Source organism: Diorhabda sublineata, chromosome 1 (genome assembly GCF_026230105.1).
Source record: "Diorhabda sublineata isolate icDioSubl1.1 chromosome 1, icDioSubl1.1, whole genome shotgun sequence".
NCBI lineage: Eukaryota > Metazoa > Arthropoda > Insecta > Coleoptera > Chrysomelidae > Diorhabda > Diorhabda sublineata.
Window position 1 is genome coordinate 17,288,771 of NC_079474.1, and position 20,626 is coordinate 17,309,396.

General features: G+C 33.5%; 1 protein-coding gene across 2 annotated transcripts in view; it reads right to left on the reverse strand.

Annotated features, from left to right (window-relative positions):
* Positions 1 to 19,872, reverse strand: part of LOC130445355 (low-density lipoprotein receptor-related protein 1) — a 64,456-nt gene extending 44,584 nt beyond the window's left edge. Inside the window, exons 1-6 of one of the 2 annotated variants that reach the window (XM_056780938.1) lie at positions 19,512 to 19,872; positions 4,587 to 4,769; positions 2,725 to 2,959; positions 2,452 to 2,666; positions 2,221 to 2,396; positions 896 to 1,071 (exon numbers count right to left, since the gene is read on the reverse strand). In XM_056780938.1, coding sequence (XP_056636916.1) covers positions 896 to 1,071; positions 2,221 to 2,396; positions 2,452 to 2,666; positions 2,725 to 2,959; positions 4,587 to 4,769; positions 19,512 to 19,596 — 1,070 coding nt within the window. In that variant the 5' untranslated portion in view covers positions 19,597 to 19,872. The remainder of the gene's footprint in view (positions 1 to 895; positions 1,072 to 2,220; positions 2,397 to 2,451; positions 2,667 to 2,724; positions 2,960 to 4,586; positions 4,770 to 19,511) is intronic. The other variant, XM_056780947.1, reaches the window with a different exon arrangement.
* Positions 19,873 to 20,626: the final 754 nt, after the last annotated feature.

Consider the following 20,626-nt stretch of genomic DNA (forward strand, 5'->3'; position numbering starts at 1 on the left):
ATCATAAGGTCTTAAATCCAACAAATAACTTCACAAACTACACAGAAACTTACAGTAAACGGATTTGTTTACCCCACGGTGGCCATTTTAAAATTGTGTAGAATACAACAAATAACTTAACGAACCACATAGGAACTTACGGCAAAAGCATTTGCATACCTCATGGCGGCCATTTGAAAATGGTCTAGTATCCAACAAATAATTACACTTCACAAGAGCTTACGTCAGAATTCTGCTTATTTTTCACGAGTTTCCAATATATTTGCATAATTAAAAATAAAACAACAAAATTATGTTTTCCAAATGAAATTCCGCACTTCTTAAGGGAGCAGCACTTGTTTGCAGTAAAACTAGGGATAATAAGGTCTTGAATCCAACAACTAACAACACAAAGACTTACAGTAAAAATACATGTTTACCCCACGGCGGCCATTATAAAAATGTATAGAATCCAACAAATAACTTCACGAACCACACGGAAACTTACAGTAAAAGCGTTTGTTTTCCCTACGGCGGCCATTTTAAAATGGACATCAGCTGATTTTGACTATTAGTTAGATTCCACAATAAACACATATGGAAACGGAAAATTGGCTTAAGATATAAATTTACATTTTTGATTCGAGTAGCACGAAAATAATTTTTTCTACTACCATACGTAAAGTACGTACTTTAGACATAAATTCTCGTGCGTAAAGAAACATACTTTAAGCAATAGTGCGTAAATACGTATTATTAAGGTCTCCGTAGCGTTGTGGCTAATGTTCGAGGCGCAGATGCCATTTTTCATTTTCCTTACATTATAATGATTATTTTTAGTTGGCATTTATGCATGCCGAAAAGAAGAGACGACAATTTCAATAACCGCACCTTTCCAATATTTCAATTTACTCACCTCAAATTATGTGTACAAACTAGTATGATTTCCCTTTGGTCGTCCATGAAGTACCAGTTTTCCGTTATCCAATCCAAAGCGAGTTGTTGTACTAAATCAATTTCTAGTAGAGGCGATTCCACATCGTTCGCCCAACGTTGATTCAAATCGTTGATATTGGCGCACATAAAGTGAGCCTTAGAAAAAAATATTATTTTTATTCATTACAACAAAAAAATTTATCAAACCTAATTCGTTTTCTAGTGAAGTTAGGTCAACTCAAACTTTAAGATTTGGTTTCACTTCGAGTGAGTCGTGATTACTTTATCTTCGATTAAATTAAATTTACTTGAGCGTCGATTAGGGTAAGTTTACTTCAACTCTGATTATATTGTTTACTTTAGATTCAATTCGATCGATTTACTCACGTATCAATTAGATTAGGTCTACTTAAAACTTGGATTTGATTAGGTAACTTAATCTACAATTAAACTATGTTTACTTTAGCTAAGGTTAGACTAGGTTTACTTAAGTATCAATTAGATTAGGTTCACTCAAATTTGGGTTTGTTTAGGTAACTTATTCTTCAATTAAATTATGTTTACTTTAGCTAAGGTTAGATTAGGTTTAAGTATCAATTAGATTATATTAACTCAAACTTGTATTTGATTGGGTGACTTAATCTTCGATTAGATCTTATTTATTTTAGTTAAGGTTAGATTAGGTTTACTTAAGTATCAATTAGATTAGGTTTATTCAAACTTGATTTGATTGAGTAACTTAACTAAAGTAAGCATGAGCTATTCTTCAAATAGATCATGTTTACTTTAGTTAAGGTTAGATTAGGTTTACTTAAGCAATTAGATTATATTCACTCAAACTTGGATTCGATTGGATGACATAATCTTCGATTAGATCATGTTTACTTTCGTTAAGGTTAGATTAGGTTTACTTAACCATCCTTTAGATTAGTTTTACTCAAACTTGAATTTGATTAGGTAACTTAATCTTCGGTTAGATTATGTTTACTTTAACTTCGATGACATTAAGTTTACTTTAGCTTATATTAGGTAAAGTTTAGTTTACTTATGCTTCGATTAAGGTTTAGTATTTCGGAAAGAAGATTTTTTTGTTGAAATGTCACATCTATGTAGAAACATTACCAATTTCGTCGAATGGATTTTTTTGTATACACAAATTTTATTAAAAAATTCTCATCTTCGATTATGAAAAAATATTGTTTCATTATTTAAAATTGAGGGCAAAAATTATGAAAAATAACTAAAACATGTTCGATAAAACGGAAATAAGAAAAATTCGTTTGATATATAAAAAAATAAACTCACTTTAGTCACATTGTGGTGAACATAACAAACAGTGTGATTCCTGTGAATGAACTCCAAAGCGTTACTATTCAGAAGACGTAGAGTTGAGTTACCAGGAAAAGGTTTACCTTCCAAAGTCACCCTACGAATTTCCGTTTGGGTGGAAAAAATTAAAGACGGTGGTTCAGCCGCAGGAACTGCGATAAAACAATATATACACGGTGTAGATTTTAATAAATAAACAATACTTACAATTAATCGCGGTACATTCAGTTCCATTAAGTTTATAACCAGAAACGCACGAACATAAAAACGAACCGATCGTGTTTATACAAAGTTGAGCGCAAGATTCTTCAATTTCGCATTCATCGGCATCGACGCATTTATTTTCCGAAATTTTCTTTCCGTCCGGACAGTAACATTGCGGACCTTTCGGCGTCGGTTTACAACCAAACGAACATTGTAATCTGAAATAGATTTTGTTTAAGGAAAATTCGAATTACGAGATATGCGAGGGGTATTTACTTGTCGCATGCTACAGTGTCGTTTCGACAAAAATCCCATTCGTCGCTGTTACCTAAACAATCGCCGTGTCCGTCGCAAAATTTTTTTATCGGTATACATTCCGAACCTTCTCCGCATAACTCTTCGTTCCATTTACATTTGGCTTCTTTCGCGCAACGTTTCGGGTCTTCGTCGGATATATCGGGGCCCAAGTCGGGGGAAACGCCGCAGTCTTTTTCCTCGTCGCACACCCAACCTAAAAGAAAGGGTTTGCCTTGATACATTTCCCATAAAATCGTTTGGAGTGGATCTTTTCAGCTCTAACCCCAAAAAAGAGCTTTCCGTGGGTTGGAGTACAGATTATGGAGACCTACTTTGTGTGTTAATCGAAGAAGCTTACTTGTGACAAATTTTACCTTGGCGGACTAAAAAACAACAAAATTCTACATATTTTAGTGCCTTAACAAGCTGCACTACAGCTCTGTTTAAGCCTCCTCAACAATGAACCTGCGTAGTATTCTATCCATTGACATAGAGCACAATTAAGTCAAATTTCAATGAGATTTGTACAGTTTCAGCTTGCTGCTTTGATCCATTTTATTATAGTGAAGCTCGAACGATTACTAAGTCAAGTTGTTTTGAAAAATGTCTCAAATTGACTTTTGGAAAATTATTAACCAAAGAAGGATTAGCATCAACATAAATCAAAAACAGCTTTTCCACGACGACCAAGAAAGTGTAGGATTAGGTAACTTAATCTTCAATTAGATTATGTTTACTTTAGCTAAGGTTAGATTAGGTTTACTTAAGTATCAATTAGATTAGGTCTACTCAAACTTGGATTTGATTAGGTAACTTAATCTGCAATTAAACTATGTTTACTTTAGCTAAGGTTAGACTAGGATTACTTAAGTATCAATTATATTAGGTCTACTCAAACTTAGATTTGATTAGGTAACTTAATCTTGAATTAGATTAGGTTTACTTGAGTAGACGACTAAGAAAGTGTCATCCGATCGATTGTAACGGGTGATGAAACTAGGTTTTTTCACTATGATCCGACGTCCAAAAGAGATTCCATGGAGTGACATCAGAAAGGTGGCCCGTGACAAGAAAAGCAAAGGTCACGAAAAGCACCAAGTAAATTTTTGATTGAATCAAATACAACCGTGAATGAGGCATCTTACTCTGGCTTACTTAGGCAGTGTTGCATCGAAAAATTATCCAAAAAAAGACGCGGAAAAATCAGCCGAGTTGTGATCGTTTCCAAGGATTCTTTTCAACAGATCTTCTTCCATGACAAGGGATTTTTATTGAGTCCAACATGTCTTGAGTGTGATCGAAAATCTAGACACTTCTTACCAAGTATGTCGCCGATTTTTTTCATCCTCAGGTGATGATCTTCTTCTGATTTTATTTAGTAATTGTGAGTTAACAGATGAAGAAAATATTGAGAAATCTTTTTGGAACGATTCAACCTAATGAAGGCGTCTGAAGAAGAAAAATAAATGAGGAACTAGTGGTCGTTAACAATCAATTACCCAGGTTAGATGGATGGGACACGTCTCCAGTATGAATAATTCCGGTATGCTGAAAAAGTCAGGGAGACTAGGGAACGAGGGAAGAAATGTTTAGAAGAAGTGAAGATCGATATAAGAAGGTTTGGTAGAGATGATTGGATGAAGAGGCAAAGGACAGGATCAAGTAGACATTAAATATTCAGCCTCTTCGCCTAATTCGGTCTTACCTAAAAAACATTAACGTGGTCGACGTTGCACGAAGGTTACTGGGATAGATTAAGCAACTCTTGTCTAACAAACGAGTGCTAGTTACTTTTTTTTTCTTTATTCAACAATGATATGACTTTAAAAAAATATCTGTACCTGTAGGTATGCATTTTTTGGTCAAAGCGCACTGGAACTGATCCGCTCTGCAATTATGTTTCCTTTGACAATCTTCAGTTTCGTCGCTGCCATCGTCGCAATCTAAGCTGGTGTCGCAGACCCAGCTAGCAGGAATACATTTACCATCCTTACACATATACTGGTTATTCGCACATAACCCCCCTGGAATGTATTAAAAATCAAATTCAATACTCAAATTATTTCAAGGATATTTTTAATTGCCAAAACTCGAAACTTAATAGATAAATGTACAACTCATACTCCAAATACGAGCAAAAATTATTTATTGTTGTGTAGCTTCAGTTAACAAGTTCTGAAGGGCAGGTAAACCATATTTTGTCAGCTATAAAAATATTTCGAAAAGGACAAGTGGAAGATGAAGAAGTGAAGGATAATAAAGAAAACAGTTAATGTCAGTATGAAGCTCAAGAAGTTATGCTGTAAAAATTGGATCAACCTCACGTCCAGCACATAATATTTGTTCCTCGTATATAGTTGAAACCAAAGTCTTGTTGACATAAATTATATTCAAACTTTATTATGTCAAATCTTTATCAAATGTTTGTGACCGTCAAAGAATACATGTCAATAAAAACATTTTATCTTCAACTGAAAAGTAAACACAGGAAGATAAAAATTTTATGGAACGATTAATAAATATAGATGACATACGAGTAAATATTTATACAAGTATAACTAGATACTAAAATTTAACCATGAAAAATTATATCGTGAACATGTATTTCTGGTTTTTCATCCTCTACTTTCGTTATCATTTCAATTTTAATGAATTTGTTATTTATATTGAAAAATATTTATTTATTTTACTATCGAACATTTTGTAAATGATACATGAACCAAATAGCGACGCTCTTTGATATTGCCTTCAGTTCGGGTCTCAAATCCGAACGAAGGTTGTTAAACCACTCTAATGAAACGTAATAACGTCGAAACTAATCAGTGGTTGTAACTGCGAGCCATTGGGGATGTTAATATCAACTAAAAGGTCGATTGACATCAAGCTCTTCAGAAGAGATGTAATTCAATATTCGTTGAGGCATTAGCCAGGAAAGTAGTTGTTTTCTCCTTTGAAGAACAGCAGAATGTATCTTCGAGACATTAAATTTCGAAATTATTTCATAAATGAATAGAAGGAATCGTTTATTTTGATATATTATACTGTTTTTTTCTCGTGGAGCAATGTACCAAATTCAAATTTCTCGTTAAATTGAAAAAAACTCCGACTGAGTGCTATAAATTGCTACAAGAGGCCCATGGGGACAATCTCGTGCGCGTGTTTTTGAGTGGTGTAAGCGCTTTAGTAAGAGCACTGAAGATGACCAGCGCCCAGATCGCCCTGTGACTGTTTCAACTCCGGAAACAGTGACCAAAATCAACCAAATTGTGCGTGCAGATCTTCAAATGAGCATCCGGATGATTGTAGAGGCTGTAAACGCCGATAAAGAAACGATTAGAAAAATTTTACGCTTGGAATTACACATAACAAAAGTCTGTGTGAAATTTGTGTCAAAAAATCTGACTCCTTGCGTTTAGTTAGGTTAGAAAAAGATCTGCTTTGAAAGAGACCCGATTTGAGTAGATGGGAGTTGTAAAGCAAAAAACGGCATAGCTCCTAAAGGCCCTCACCAAAATAAGACTTCCAGCACCGCTTCGATCAGCAGCTTCCGTGGTGCAGTGTGTAATTTATCGTAAATTCTAGTGTGATTAAGAAACATTTGGAAGGGCAGCGTAACCGCCCAAAAATCGTTCGTTTAACAGTTAACAAAAAACATTGATATTCAATTGTTTTAAATCATTTACAGACAAACGTTCATGTAAAAGTGTTGATGACACAGCGGTATTAGTTAGTAGTACGCTTGGTGTTGGGAAATCAACGATTCACATCACCAGGAAACCGAAAGAAAGTTCGTGCGTTGTTCTTTAGACAATAGACAAAGTTCTAGTCACGATTCGAGATGATAAGGATAAGATTACAGGATGAAAAATGAACGACATCTTCAGGATCACCGGCTTTATAAGTACATTAGATACAATTTCTATCTACATTACTTTTAAAAACCACTGTATACAGCTATTTTATATGAATTTCTATGTATATTTTCTTTCATTGCCTCTGTTTATGATTATCTGAGATTATAGTGTTTGTTTACATAAATTCCTAAACTAACTTTTAAATGTTAAACAATATTATGAACGTCATTTTGGTTACTATCAACCTTGTCCTCGCGTCGGTTCAACTTAGCTAATACTGGCTTTTTATGACCTACAGGGTTAATAACCACGAAAAAACGACGAGCAATCCAAAATCGCCGGAGAGCAGAGAAATTTTTTAAAAAATTTGGGTGGGCTGTTATGTTCCATCACCAGTATAGCCCGGACTAAGCTTCCAGCGATTATCACCTCTTCCTGAAGATAAAAAAACACTTAGGTGGCAAAAGTTCAAGAGCGAGCTTCCTCAATGGATTGACAGGAGACTTCTTCGATTTATGAATTCAAAAGCTGCAGTATCATCTTAAAAATTTGTCGAAAAACATAGAGACAAGTTGTTGTTAAAAAATATACAAGAACGATGTACGACAAATGAAAATGTTTAAATTATCCAGATAAAAAGTCTCAAACCGACTACTATTTCAAACAAAAAAAAATGTTAATGTAGTAAATCGAGAATTTTTAATATCAAAATACGTAATATTATATATAGAATGTCCGATTAATAATGAGAAAGTTTAATTATATATTAATCTATTGGGTAAATTGACCCTGTATTTATTTTTAATCGTTTATCCGAGATTGGTCACGAAGAATTAACGACGAATATTTCAAGGTATCGTATGTATTTCAAGTAAAACTAGCGAATTATCTCGCCATTCTTGAGTTATAAAATATGCCTCTTATTTTAAGCTCCATTAACGTATGTCACGGATTACTTAATTTTTGTCTTAGATTAATGTGACTGTGAAGAATTGTTTATTACCATTGTATTCGTCAAGATTTAATGTAAACTGACCGTCCCTTGACGGGAGCCAACGTCTTACTTAAGCGATTCAATATGTCCCTTACACTCTTGAAGTTCCATTAACTTATCAAATTACTTACCCTTATTCTTGTATTTATGTGACACGACGACCATAAATATAATTAATTATAGCTTTTGTATACAATAGGATTAGTATTTAAGACAACATAAACACGCATAGAGTGTTCTATATAGTTTTGACATCCACTTTATTTATTTTATGTTAATAAATAGTTTTTTACAAAGTTGTGAATTAAGTTATTTAACTAGCGTTAAATGTATTTTTCGATTTGTAAAATAATTGATATGAATCCGTGACATCGACCTCGATAAGGTCAACTTTTTATAGGGGGATCATAATTCATGACAAATGTTTTTATCTTGAAACCTATTAAACAAAACAAGATATCGCATCGTAGACTGTTGATTGGAAGATTGGATTGTATACGGTATTTATCTAAATTAATTTTTTATAGTCAATTTTTTTTTCGGAACGACAACCAACCGGTTATGTTTCACCTCTTTAATACGACTAATACGTTCAATGTCAAACATTAAACTAATATAGCTGTATAAAGTATTAAAATATAATATAATAAAAATAGAACCCAAATCCAAATATTTCATTTTTATTATGCCCGCTACAAACTCTCACGAAGCGCCTCCTAGAGGCTCACAATACAAGCGCCAGGAGTGCTAGCCATTCACACTCTCGATTTAATCAGTTGCTACTACAAAATTGATGTGATTCAAGCGACGTTTATACCGGAAACGAATTTTTTTTTCTTAAATGTCGTCTAAAAGTCTTTAATCATCCTACCCTCGGTGCCACTCACTTTATTTTTATCCTCGCGTCTTTTTATTTGCTCTATAAAACCCAACACCACGCGGAATAACAGAAAAGCAAGGCGAGAAGAGGCGACAGGAGTGCTAGCCATCCACACTCTCGATTTAATCAGTTGCTACTATAAAATTGATGTGATTCAAACGACGTTTATACCGAAAACAGATTTTTTTTCTTAAATATCGTCTAAGTCTTTAATCATCCTATCCTCGGTGCCACTCACTTTATTTTTATCCTCGCGTCTTTTTATTTGCTCTAGAAAACCCAACACCAAGCGGAACAACAGAAAAGCAAGGCTAGAAGAGGCGACAGGAGTGCTAGCCATCCACACTCTCGATTTAATCAGTTGCTACTACAAAATTGATGTGATTCAAACGACGTTTATACCGAAAACAGATTTTTTTTCTTAAATATCGTCTAAGTCTTTAATCATCCTACCCTCGGTGCCACTCACTTTATTTTTATCCTCGCGTCTTTTTATTTGCTCTAGAAAACCCAACACCAAGCGGAACAACAGAAAAGCAAGGCGAGAAGAGGCGACAGGAGTGCTAGCCATCCACACTCTCGATTTAATCAGTTGCTACTACAAAATTGATGTGATTCAAACGACGTTTATACCGAAAACGATTTTTTTTTCTTAAATATCGTCTAAAAGTCTTTAATCATCCTATCCTCTGTGCCACTCACTTTGTTTTTATTCTCGCGTCTTTTTATTTGCTCTAGAAAACCCAACACCAAGCGGAACAACAGAAAAGCAAGGCGAGAAGAGGCGACAGGAGTGCTAGCCATCCACACTCTCGATTTAATCAGTTGCTACTACAAAATTGATGTGATTCAAACGACGTTTATACCGAAAACGAATTTTTTTTTCTTAAATATCGTCTAAAAGTCTTTAATCATCCTATCCTCGGTGCCACTCACTTTGTTTTTATTCTCGCGTCTTTTTATTTGCTCTAGAAAACCCAACACCAAGCGGAACAACAGAAAAGCAAGGCGAGAAGAGGCGACAGGAGTGCTAGCCATCCACACTCTCGATTTAATCAGTTGCTACTACAAAATTCATGTGATTCAAACGACGTTTATACCGAAAACGAATTTTTTTTTTCTTAAATATCGTCTAAAAGTCTTTAATCATCCTACCCTCGGTGCCACTCACTTTATTTTTATCCTCACGTCTTTTTATTTGCTCTAGAAAACCCAACACCAAGCGGAACAACAGAAAAGCAAGGCGAGAAGAGGCGACAGGAGTGCTAGCCATCCACACTCTCGATTTAATCAGTTGCTACTACAAAATTGATGTGATTCAAACGACGTTTATACCGAAAACGATTTTTTTTTCTTAAATATCGTCTAAAAGTCTTTAATCATCCTATCCTCTGTGCCACTCACTTTGTTTTTATTCTCGCGTCTTTTTATTTGCTCTAGAAAACCCAACACCAAGCGGAACAACAGAAAAGCAAGGCGAGAAGAGGCGACAGGAGTGCTAGCCATCCACACTCTCGATTTAATTAGTTGCTACTACAAAATTGATGTGATTCAAACGACGTTTATACCGAAAACGAATTTTTTTTTCTTAAATATCGTCTAAAAGTCTTTAATCATCCTATCCTCGGTGCCACTCACTTTGTTTTTATTCTCGCGTCTTTTTATTTGCTCTAGAAAACCCAACACCAAGCGGAACAACAGAAAAGCAAGGCGAGAAGAGGCGACAGGAGTGCTAGCCATCCACACTCTCGATTTAATCAGTTGCTACTATAAAATTGATGTGATTCAAACGACGTTTATACCGAAAACAGATTTTTTTTCTTAAATATCGTCTAAGTCTTTAATCATCCTATCCTCGGTGCCACTCACTTTATTTTTATCCTCGCGTCTTTTTATTTGCTCTAGAAAACCCAACACCAAGCGGAACAACAGAAAAGCAAGGCTAGAAGAGGCGACAGGAGTGCTAGCCATCCACACTCTCGATTTAATCAGTTGCTACTACAAAATTGATGTGATTCAAACGACGTTTATACCGAAAACGAATTTTTTTTTTCTTAAATATCGTCTAAAAGTCTTTAATCATCCTACCCTCGGTGCCACTCACTTTATTTTTATCCTCGCGTCTTTTTATTTGCTCTAGAAAACCCAACACCAAGCGGAATAACAGAAAAGCAAGGCGAGAAGAGGCGACAGGAGTGCTAGCCATCCACACTCTCGATTTAATCAGTTGCTACTACAAAATTGATGTGATTCAAACGACGTTTATACCGAAAACGAATTTTTTTTTTCTTAAATATCGTCTAAAAGTCTTTAATCATCCTACCCTCGGTGCCACTCACTTTATTTTTATCCTCGCGTCTTTTTATTTGCTCTAGAAAACCCAACACCAAGCGGAATAACAGAAAAGCAAGGCGAGAAGAGGCGACAGGAGTGCTAGCCATCCACACTCTCGATTTAATCAGTTGCTACTACAAAATTGATGTGATTCAAACGACGTTTATACCGAAAACGAATTTTTTTTTCTTAAATATCGTCTAAAAGTCTTTAATCATCCTACCCTCGGTGCCACTCACTTTATTTTTATCCTCGCGTCTTTTTATTTGCTCTAGAAAACCCAACACCAAGCGGAATAACAGAAAAGCAAGGCGAGAAGAGGCGACAGGAGTGCTAGCCATCCACACTCTCGATTTAATCAGTTGCTACTATAAAATTGATGTGATTCAAACGACGTTTATACCGAAAACAGATTTTTTTTCTTAAATATCGTCTAAGTCTTTAATCATCCTACCCTCGGTGCCACTCACTTTATTTTTATCCTCGCGTCTTTTTATTTGCTCTAGAAAACCCAACACCAAGCGGAATAACAGAAAAGCAAGGCGAGAAGAGGCGACAGGAGTGCTAGCCATCCACACTCTCGATTTAATCAGTTGCTACTATAAAATTGATGTGATTCAAACGACGTTTATACCGAAAACAGATTTTTTTTCTTAAATATCGTCTAAAAGTCTTTAATCATCCTACCCTCGGTGCCACTCACTTTATTTTTATCCTCGCGTCTTTTTATTTGCTCTAGAAAACCCAACACCAAGCGGAACAACAGAAAAGCAAGGCTAGAAGAGGCGACAGGAGTGCTAGCCATCCACACTCTCGATTTAATCAGTTGCTACTACAAAATTGATGTGATTCAAACGACGTTTATACCGAAAACGAATTTTTTTTTCTTAAATATCGTCTAAAAGTCTTTAATCATCCTACCCTCGGTGCCACTCACTTTATTTTTATCCTCGCGTCTTTTTATTTGCTCTAGAAAACCCAACACCAAGCGGAACAACAGAAAAGCAAGGCGAGAAGAGGCGACAGGAGTGCTAGCCATCCACACTCTCGATTTATACAACGTTTTTTATCCGTACAGTCCGGATTTCTTTTTACACCTTAAATATTTCCTTGGTGATCAATATTTCAACGAGATGACGAGCTGAAAGGACATGTTTCCACTTGAAAGCAAAGGGCGCATGTTTTTTATACTATATAACCAAACGTATACCTCGTATTTGAGTGGAACCTTCATAATCAATGGTGTCCTCGTTTGCGATAGTCTCGTTTTGGGACGATACATAAAATTTTCCTTGCGATGAAAGACAAGATGTTTATATTTGCCCACCGGTACTCTTCATAGAATTAACAAGTTTCGACGTGTTTAAATTGGTACGAAGGGATTTTTTATTTATGAGACAGATGTAGCACAGACCAGTGATAAAGTATGGCACGAAGGATCACTCCAAAAATTGGAAATGGTTTTACCAAGTCAATATTCCCAAACCTAATGTCTTACTTTTCAAATTAGTAGCTGCACCAAGAGATGGCGTATTAAGATGTATGAAACTAAATCCATTCACATCAATTTTTATATCGGAATGAACAATGTTGATATTCCTTATGCTAATACAGCAAAATATCTGGATATAACCCTCTATGTGAGACTTTGTTGGTCTATATAAAAAATATATATATATATATATCTATATTGATATTAAATATAAAAAGGTGTATTGGCTACTAGGACGAAGTTATACAACGATTCCATTCCCGAATAAGATACTAGAGAACATCATCGATGCACCTTGGTACTGCCGAAACAGTGACATCCATCGGGATCTTCAAATGGAGACTGTTAACCAAATCAAAACCAAATTTGCCAGTAGCCATGAACATCAGCTGCTGCACGTCGAGGCAATCCTGCTCATAGACAACACAGACATGGCCAGAAGAGGATTAACCATTTGGAGTTAGTGCAATAATTATGCAGTTAGAAAGCAGAGCATAGTGCAGATACGTCCACTAGTGAGTAAGACCCTAATTTTAAGTTTTCCAATCTTAGTAATTTAGGTTAGAATGATATTTATTATTAATAATAATTAATACCTCTCTGGGGGGTGTGTATAGATAAAAAAAAATATTTCCAAATACGCCCTCTAGTGGTATGGTTGACGGCTGTTCATAAATGCCCAACGACGACTTTTCATAGAATTAACAAGGTACGACATGTTTAAATTGGGGCGTAGGATTTTACTACTTATGAGACACCCTTTATACAACAAAACGCGGCGAAAAAAAACCGTTCTAGTGATCCATTGAAGTCGTACGGTAAAACTGCCGAAGAACGCGAAGATAAAAAAATTGTAGATACTTGAAACAAACCTCGTACTTGTTAAATATTAAATCAATTCTCATTATTAATTTTTTTTCATGTATTGCATTGTGTATTATAAATAGAAACTAAAATTACGTTGTGCATATAATTTGTAAATATATAATATATGCGTCTTATAATATCCAAGTGCAAATTAAATGAAATTTGTGTGTACTCGTTCAAATAAACAACCTCGTTGACGGACACGGGAAGTAACTAACATTTTAATTATACTCAACTTTAGACCTTGGTTAAAAATGTAATTTTTTCTAATGAATGTTTATTTTTGCATAATTTTTTTTTTAAATAAATTATTTCCTAAATTTATCAGAATAAAAAGATTTTGATAACTAGATACAATATCTAACTATTATTGTTTATACAAGGAATGCTACGTAAGTTTCGAGAATGGCAGCACTGATGTGAATATGTCAAATCTGACAATGCCGTCATAAAATTTGACATTTTTAACGGTGAACGTACTCAGATCGTGTTTTGGTTAGGTTAGGTTGGTTTTGACTCTAGAAAATCGAAAAATCATCAGATTTCGATGAATTTTTTTTAAATCGTCGAGAACGTGTTGGCAACATGTTGAAGAGTTTAGTTTTGAATACATTACTTTTGAAATATTTCTACAAAAGTCCAATTGCGTCAAATCAGGAGATCGTGCTGGCCAACATTGATTTCGTAAAGGAACGGTTCTCTATCTTGCTAATTTGATTTGGATTTGACTTTGTACGTTTATTTTGATATTTGAGTGAATACAATCTCTGAGATTGATATTCTGCGGTGAATAAATGTTTTCAGCTGGTAATTTTATACTTTCGTGGTTCCCTAGTTTTTTGCCTCTAGAAAATCGAAAAATTATCCGATTTCGATGATTTTTTTTTGAAATCTTCGTTTTTACGGCGTGTTTACGTAAAAAATTATAAGAATAGAAAAAAATTAAAACTTATATTGGTTTCAGGGCTTTAAATGTTGATGAAAATGCACGCATTCATGTACAATTGTTGATGACTTTTTTCCAAATAATCAAATGAAGAATATTTTTTTTCATAATTTACACAAAAAAAAACGAACAAATTGAATAAAAAATATAGGAAAATGTTGATTTATTATGTTTTGACAATTGAAAATAATGAAAATTTCTCTTAAAATTGACCTTTTTTCACATATAATCGTTTGTACCTTTTTTTATTAAGTAATCGTTTAAGTTATATGAACAAAAAAATTCTTGAAATCATTTATTTTAATCAAGTGTACAATATTAAAAGTTAACTTTGAAAAATTGAAAATTCTCACCAATAAAAAATGGTATATTACTAAGGTTGACTGTTAAAGAGGCGTGGGGGAGGTTTGTTTGAAAAGCAGACCAAATATGAACCTTTGTTTTAAATTTTTAGCTCACCTCCCTAACCTACCCTAACCTAACCAATACAAGTTTCCATTTTTTTCATAGATTTTCTAATTTTCTAGAGCGAAAATATAAAATTACCATTTTCTGCGATGATTTTTTATGGTTTTGGACGTGGATTAAATCAGCAGCAATGCGCTTCGACACTACATGTTAAATTTCGTGGAAGTTCTTTACAGACCAGTCTAACATTCAGTGCAGCCAATTTTATGACACTAATTTTTTCGAGCGATTAAACAAAAAATCCGGTTTACATTTGAGCCACCCTCGTATAACCAAAAATGCATGTTTTCATTTTAGACTTAATTTTTTTCCCTTTCGCCACTCTTTTCCGTAAACCTCAATAGAAAATGGGTTCCGCTATCTTAGCACCCCATGTGTGAAATTTGGATCCGAAAGGTCAAAAATTGGTCGTAAACGTTCAATTGGTCTTATTAATTGATCATAAAAGGTCAGTTGGTCTTATTAATTGATCATAAAAGGTCGGTTGGTCTTATTAATTGATCATAAAAGATCAGTTGGACTTATTTATTGATCATAAAAGGTTGGTTGGTTTTATTAATTGATCATAAAAGGTCGGTTAGTCTTATCAATTGATCATAAAAGATCAGTTGGTCTTATTAATTGATCATAAAAGGTCGGTTAGTCTTATCAATTGATCATAAAAGGTCAGTTGGTCTTATTAATTTATCATAAAAGGTCAGGTGGTCTTATAAATTGATCATAAAAGATCAGTTGGTCTTATTAATTGATCATAAAAGGTCAGTTGGTCTTATTAATTGATCATAAAAGGTCGGTTGGTCTTATTAATTGATCATAAAAGGTCGGTTGGTCTTATTAATTGATCATAAAAGGTCAGTTGGTCTTATTAATTGATCACAAAAGGTCAGTTGGTCTTATTAATTGATCGTAAAAGGTCAGTTGGTCTTATTAATTGATCATAAAAGGTTGGTTAGTCTTATCAATTGATCATAAAAGGTCAGTTGGTCTTATTAATTGATCATAAAAGGTCGGTTAGTCTTATCAATTGGTCATAAAAGGTCTGTTAGTCTTATCAATTGATCATAAAAGATCCGTTGGACTTATTAATTGATCATAAAAGGTCGGTTGGTCTTATTAATTGATCATAAAAGGTCAGTTAGTCTTATCAATTGATCATAAAAGATCAGTTGGTCTTATTAATTGATCATAAAAGGTCAATTGGTCTTATTAATTGATCATAAAAGGTCAGTTGGTCTTATTAATTGATCATAAAAGGTCGGTTGGTCTTATTAATTGATCATAAAAGGTCGGTTGGTCTTATTAATTGATCATAAAAGGTCAGTTGATCTTATTAATTGATCACAAAAGGTCAGTTGGTCTTATTAATTGATCGTAAAAGGTCAGTTGGTCTTATTAATTGATCATAAAAGGTTGGTTAGTCTTATCAATTGATCATAAAAGGTCAGTTGGTCTTATTAATTGATCATAAAAGGTCGGTTAGTCTTATCAATTGGTCATAAAAGGTCGGTTGGTCTTATTAATTGATCATAAAAGGTCAGTTGGTCTTATCAATTGATCATAAAAGATCAGTTGGTCTTATTAATTGATCATAAAAGGTCAGTTGGTCTTATCAATTGATCATAAAAGATCAGTTGGTCTTATTAATTGATCATAAAAGGTCGGTTAGTTTTATCAATTGATCATAAAAGGTCAGTTGGCCTTATTAATTTATCATAAAAGGTCAGATGGTCTTATAAATTGATCATAAAAGATCAGTTGGTCTTATTAATTGATCATAAAAGGTCGGTTAGTCTTATCAATTGATCACAAAAGGTCAGTTGGTCTTATTAATTGATCGTAAAAGGTCAGTTGGTCTTATTAATTGATCATAAAAGGTCTGTTAGTCTTATCAATTGATCATAAAAGGTCAGTTGGTCTTATTAATTGATCGTAAAAGGTCAGTTGGTCTTATTAATTGATCATAAAAGGTCAGTTGGTCTTATTAATTGATCATAAAAGGTCGGTTAGTCTTATCAATTGGTCATAAAAGGTCGGTTGGTCTTATTAATTGATCATAAAAGGTCAGTTGGTCTTATCAATTGATCATAAAAGATCAGTTGGTCTTATTAATTGATCATAAAAGGTCAGTTGGTCTTATCAATTGATCATAAAAGATCAGTTGGTCTTATTAATTGATCATAAAAGGTCGGTTAGTTTTATCAATTGATCATAAAAGGTCAGTTGGCCTTATTAATTTATCATAAAAGGTCAGATGGTCTTATAAATTGATCATAAAAGATCAGTTGGTCTTATTAATTGATCATAAAAGGTCGGTTAGTCTTATCAATTGATCACAAAAGGTCAGTTGGTCTTATTAATTGATCGTAAAAGGTCAGTTGGTCTTATTAATTGATCATAAAAGGTCTGTTAGTCTTATCAATTGATCATAAAAGGTCAGTTGGTCTTATTAATTGATCGTAAAAGGTCAGTTGGTCTTATTAATTGATCATAAAAGGTCAGTTGGTCTTATTAATTGATCACAAAAGGTCAGTTGGTCTTATTAATTGATCGTAAAAGGTCAGTTGGTCTTATTAATTGATCATAAAAGGTCGGTTAGTCTTATCAATTGATCACAAAAGGTCAGTTGGTCTTATTAATTGATCGTAAAAGGTCAGTTGGTCTTATTAATTGATCATAAAAGGTCGGTTAGTCTTATCAATTGATCACAAAAGGTCAGTTGGTCTTATTAATTGATCGTAAAAGGTCAGTTGGTCTTATTAATTGATCATAAATGTCTGTTAGTCTTATCATTTGATCATAAAAGGTTGGTTAGTCTTACCAATTGATCATAAAAGGTCAGTTGGTCTTAATAATTGATTATAAAAGGTCAGCGGGTCTTATTAATTGATCATAAAAAGTCGGTTAGTCTTATCAATTGGTCATAAGAGTTCGGTTAGTTTTATCAATTGATCATAAAATGTCAGTTGGTCTTATTAATTGATCATAAAAAGTCAGCTGGTCTTATTAATTGGTCAGCGTTAGGAAATTTGTTATTAAGGGTTAAAGTTTTTCAAGATCATAGAGAAATTTTAGCATCTCATTTATGAAAAAAATAATTCCATCCCATCGAGAATCATTGGCTGATAATTGGTCAGCTTTGATAAATAGTTGGTTAATTTAATTTAATATTATACTTCACTGATCTAATACAATGAAACAGTCCATGCGCGTTACGACAATTACAACTTATTTAATTTTTTTTTAATATCAAATTAAACTAACCAAATATTTATATAAGCTGACCAATTATCAGCGAATGCTTCTCGAACGGGAACAGGTGGATTTTTTTTTCGTGAATGAGGTGCTAAAATTACTCATGACCTTGAAAAACTTCGACTCTTAATCAAAAATTTTCTAACGCTGACCTTTTACCTTTCAGATGGTATAATTGGTCAATCAAAATTCCAATTCCAAAAATTTCGAAATTCAAGAAAGGCAAAAATCAAAAAAAACCCTATAGATCAACTCAAAGTTCTAAGAATGATGTTCGTTTTTTCGATATTCAAAAGATTGGTGAGGTTTCTTAATCAAATAAAAAAATCACTTTATTGCTAGACTTAGTGAAAGAAACCCCCCCTCTGCGTAAGGGTGTGATAGGTTCCTTTTTATGTCAAAATATTTCTAAGAGAAGTTCGTTGCGTTGTTTGTTATTGGTTGATGACAATATTTAAGTGGGGAGGTGAATTTTTAGGCTTGGTGCTGATATAGGAAAACTTTTCTTCTGCAGTTTTGGAATTGTGGTGGATTTGGAAAGATAGTGTGGTTTGTATTAAAATGAAACAGCTTTTTCAAGAGTGTATCAGAATTTTTTTTTCATTTAAATAAGCGAATACAGCTGCAGCACGTACTAATCCCTATATTCGACTATTTGGCTGTTGAAGCGGTTCACCAGGTTACAGGAGCAACCCCGACGATCGACGAGGTGGGATTTACCCCTAATGGCGATGGGAGTATTGTCGAGGTAGTTTTCAGGAAAGTCTTCGTAAGGCGTCATAACAGCCGAAGGAGGGAATTGGGAAATTTCCTCTTGTGCTTTGAGGGAGATTTCAGCATGGTAGTGTAAAGTCATCCACTTTATTAACCTGATCAAAACCTGGGCGATTTCTATTTGTTTTTTAGGGAAAATTACATACTCAACGTTGCCAGCAGTTTGTCATCGATCTTTATTGTTAATAAATTAGTATTATGTTGAAAATTAAGAATTTCTTCTTTTTCATTTGCATTTTATATACATATACTGAAACTTTCTACTATTTTTCAATGTGAGAATTGATGATAAACATAATCAATTTATAATATAATTTTATGACAACTGGAAACGTGGCACCAATGTAAAACAATTGACATATTACAAATTTAAAAATGTATGTTAACAAAAATTAATCTGAAATTAAATAAATAATGGTCAATGATATTTTTAAAACATCGTCTTTTAACCTCACTTTCCCCTAAGAATTACGATAGATCATTTCAAATTTTATAATGGGTTCCCAGACAACTAAAAATTGATCTCGTAATCAATGGTATGATTAAATAATCGCTTATTTATAATATTTAAGCGATACCATACGAAATATATTCCATTGCGGTTATTTAATCTTAATAACGACCAATAATGCTCATTTGTTTATATAGTTAATAAAGTGTAAACAAATTTTATTTAATAAACACGATGTTAATGTGATTTTAGTCTATTGAAAGAATCATACTACCGCCATTTATAAACAAGAAATATAAGGATGAAAGAATAAGTATTGTACGAAATGCAAAATACAATATTTTATTTTTATATAAACCTATAAAGCCACGCCACTGGAGCCGGTATTTTTCATAACAAACTTGATTTATATTAAATAGTCAACAAAGATTACATATAAAGTAATTGAAAATACCTGTTTCTATTCCAAACGTATCCTGAATATCCTGAGATTTTGCTAAAAATGCAAAAAGCACCACAAATACGAACACATACAACATCTCGAAAGGGGCAAAAACGACGTAAACAACCCCTTAAATTTTAGTTCATACCATTATTCAACGAATTTATTAATAAAAATAGTGATAACTATCTATAACTGTTTATTCTTTTTGTTTAAAACACGCTCACAGTTCCACAAAAGAATGTTTCTCAGGGTAGCATCTTAGGACGGTTACGATTTCAGTAAAAAGGTAGCTGGGTTTCAGGGTGAACGACAACAAAAACACAAAACAATAACAAATCGAGCAGGTACCTACGATCTCGGATGCTCGTCTACCGCAAAAAAATACGGAGTGCACATTGACCCATTCAATAATTGTGTCTAGAGATGGAAGCTTTGGATTCGAGGAACAGCTACCAAATACTTGAATGGAGATGCTAGAAAACGGGTCATTGAACTAACAACATTATAATAATATAGACAACCAGTATTATAACTTTTCAGATCGCTACTTAAATGCAAAGTTATTTATTTATACAACCATTTAATTTATTAAAAACATACGCAATTAAATTGTTAATCCTGATAGATTACTTTGACATTGTTACCATTTTAGATAATAGTTCAACAACTTGCTGGCACCTTAAACTATTGTTGAATCTATACGTTAGTATGACGAACTTTTTCAAAATAAAAAACATTGAAAAATATTTTTTATTCTACATTGAGAACCTCATAATTGACATAAAGGTATCCCTTTTCCCTTTCTATGCAGTGAATAGTTTCATTAAAATATCAACTTATAAATTTAATATAAATTTTTTAATAGCGTGTAAATAACATGTTAATTAATTTATGCCATCTCTAGTAATAGGCATTGGTCCTATCTCTGTCTTCGACTTCTTTATTCTTAAGAGATCCTATCCTACCTTCGTCCTTGAGAAGATGCAGCATCTGATACAACAATAATCACGATATAGGTGGTGGTTACGATTTTTTAATTAATTGCATCAATGAAACGACTATTTGTAGACATAAAAAATTAAAGTACATTTGAAGAAATATATTTTATATTACAAAGTCTCTAA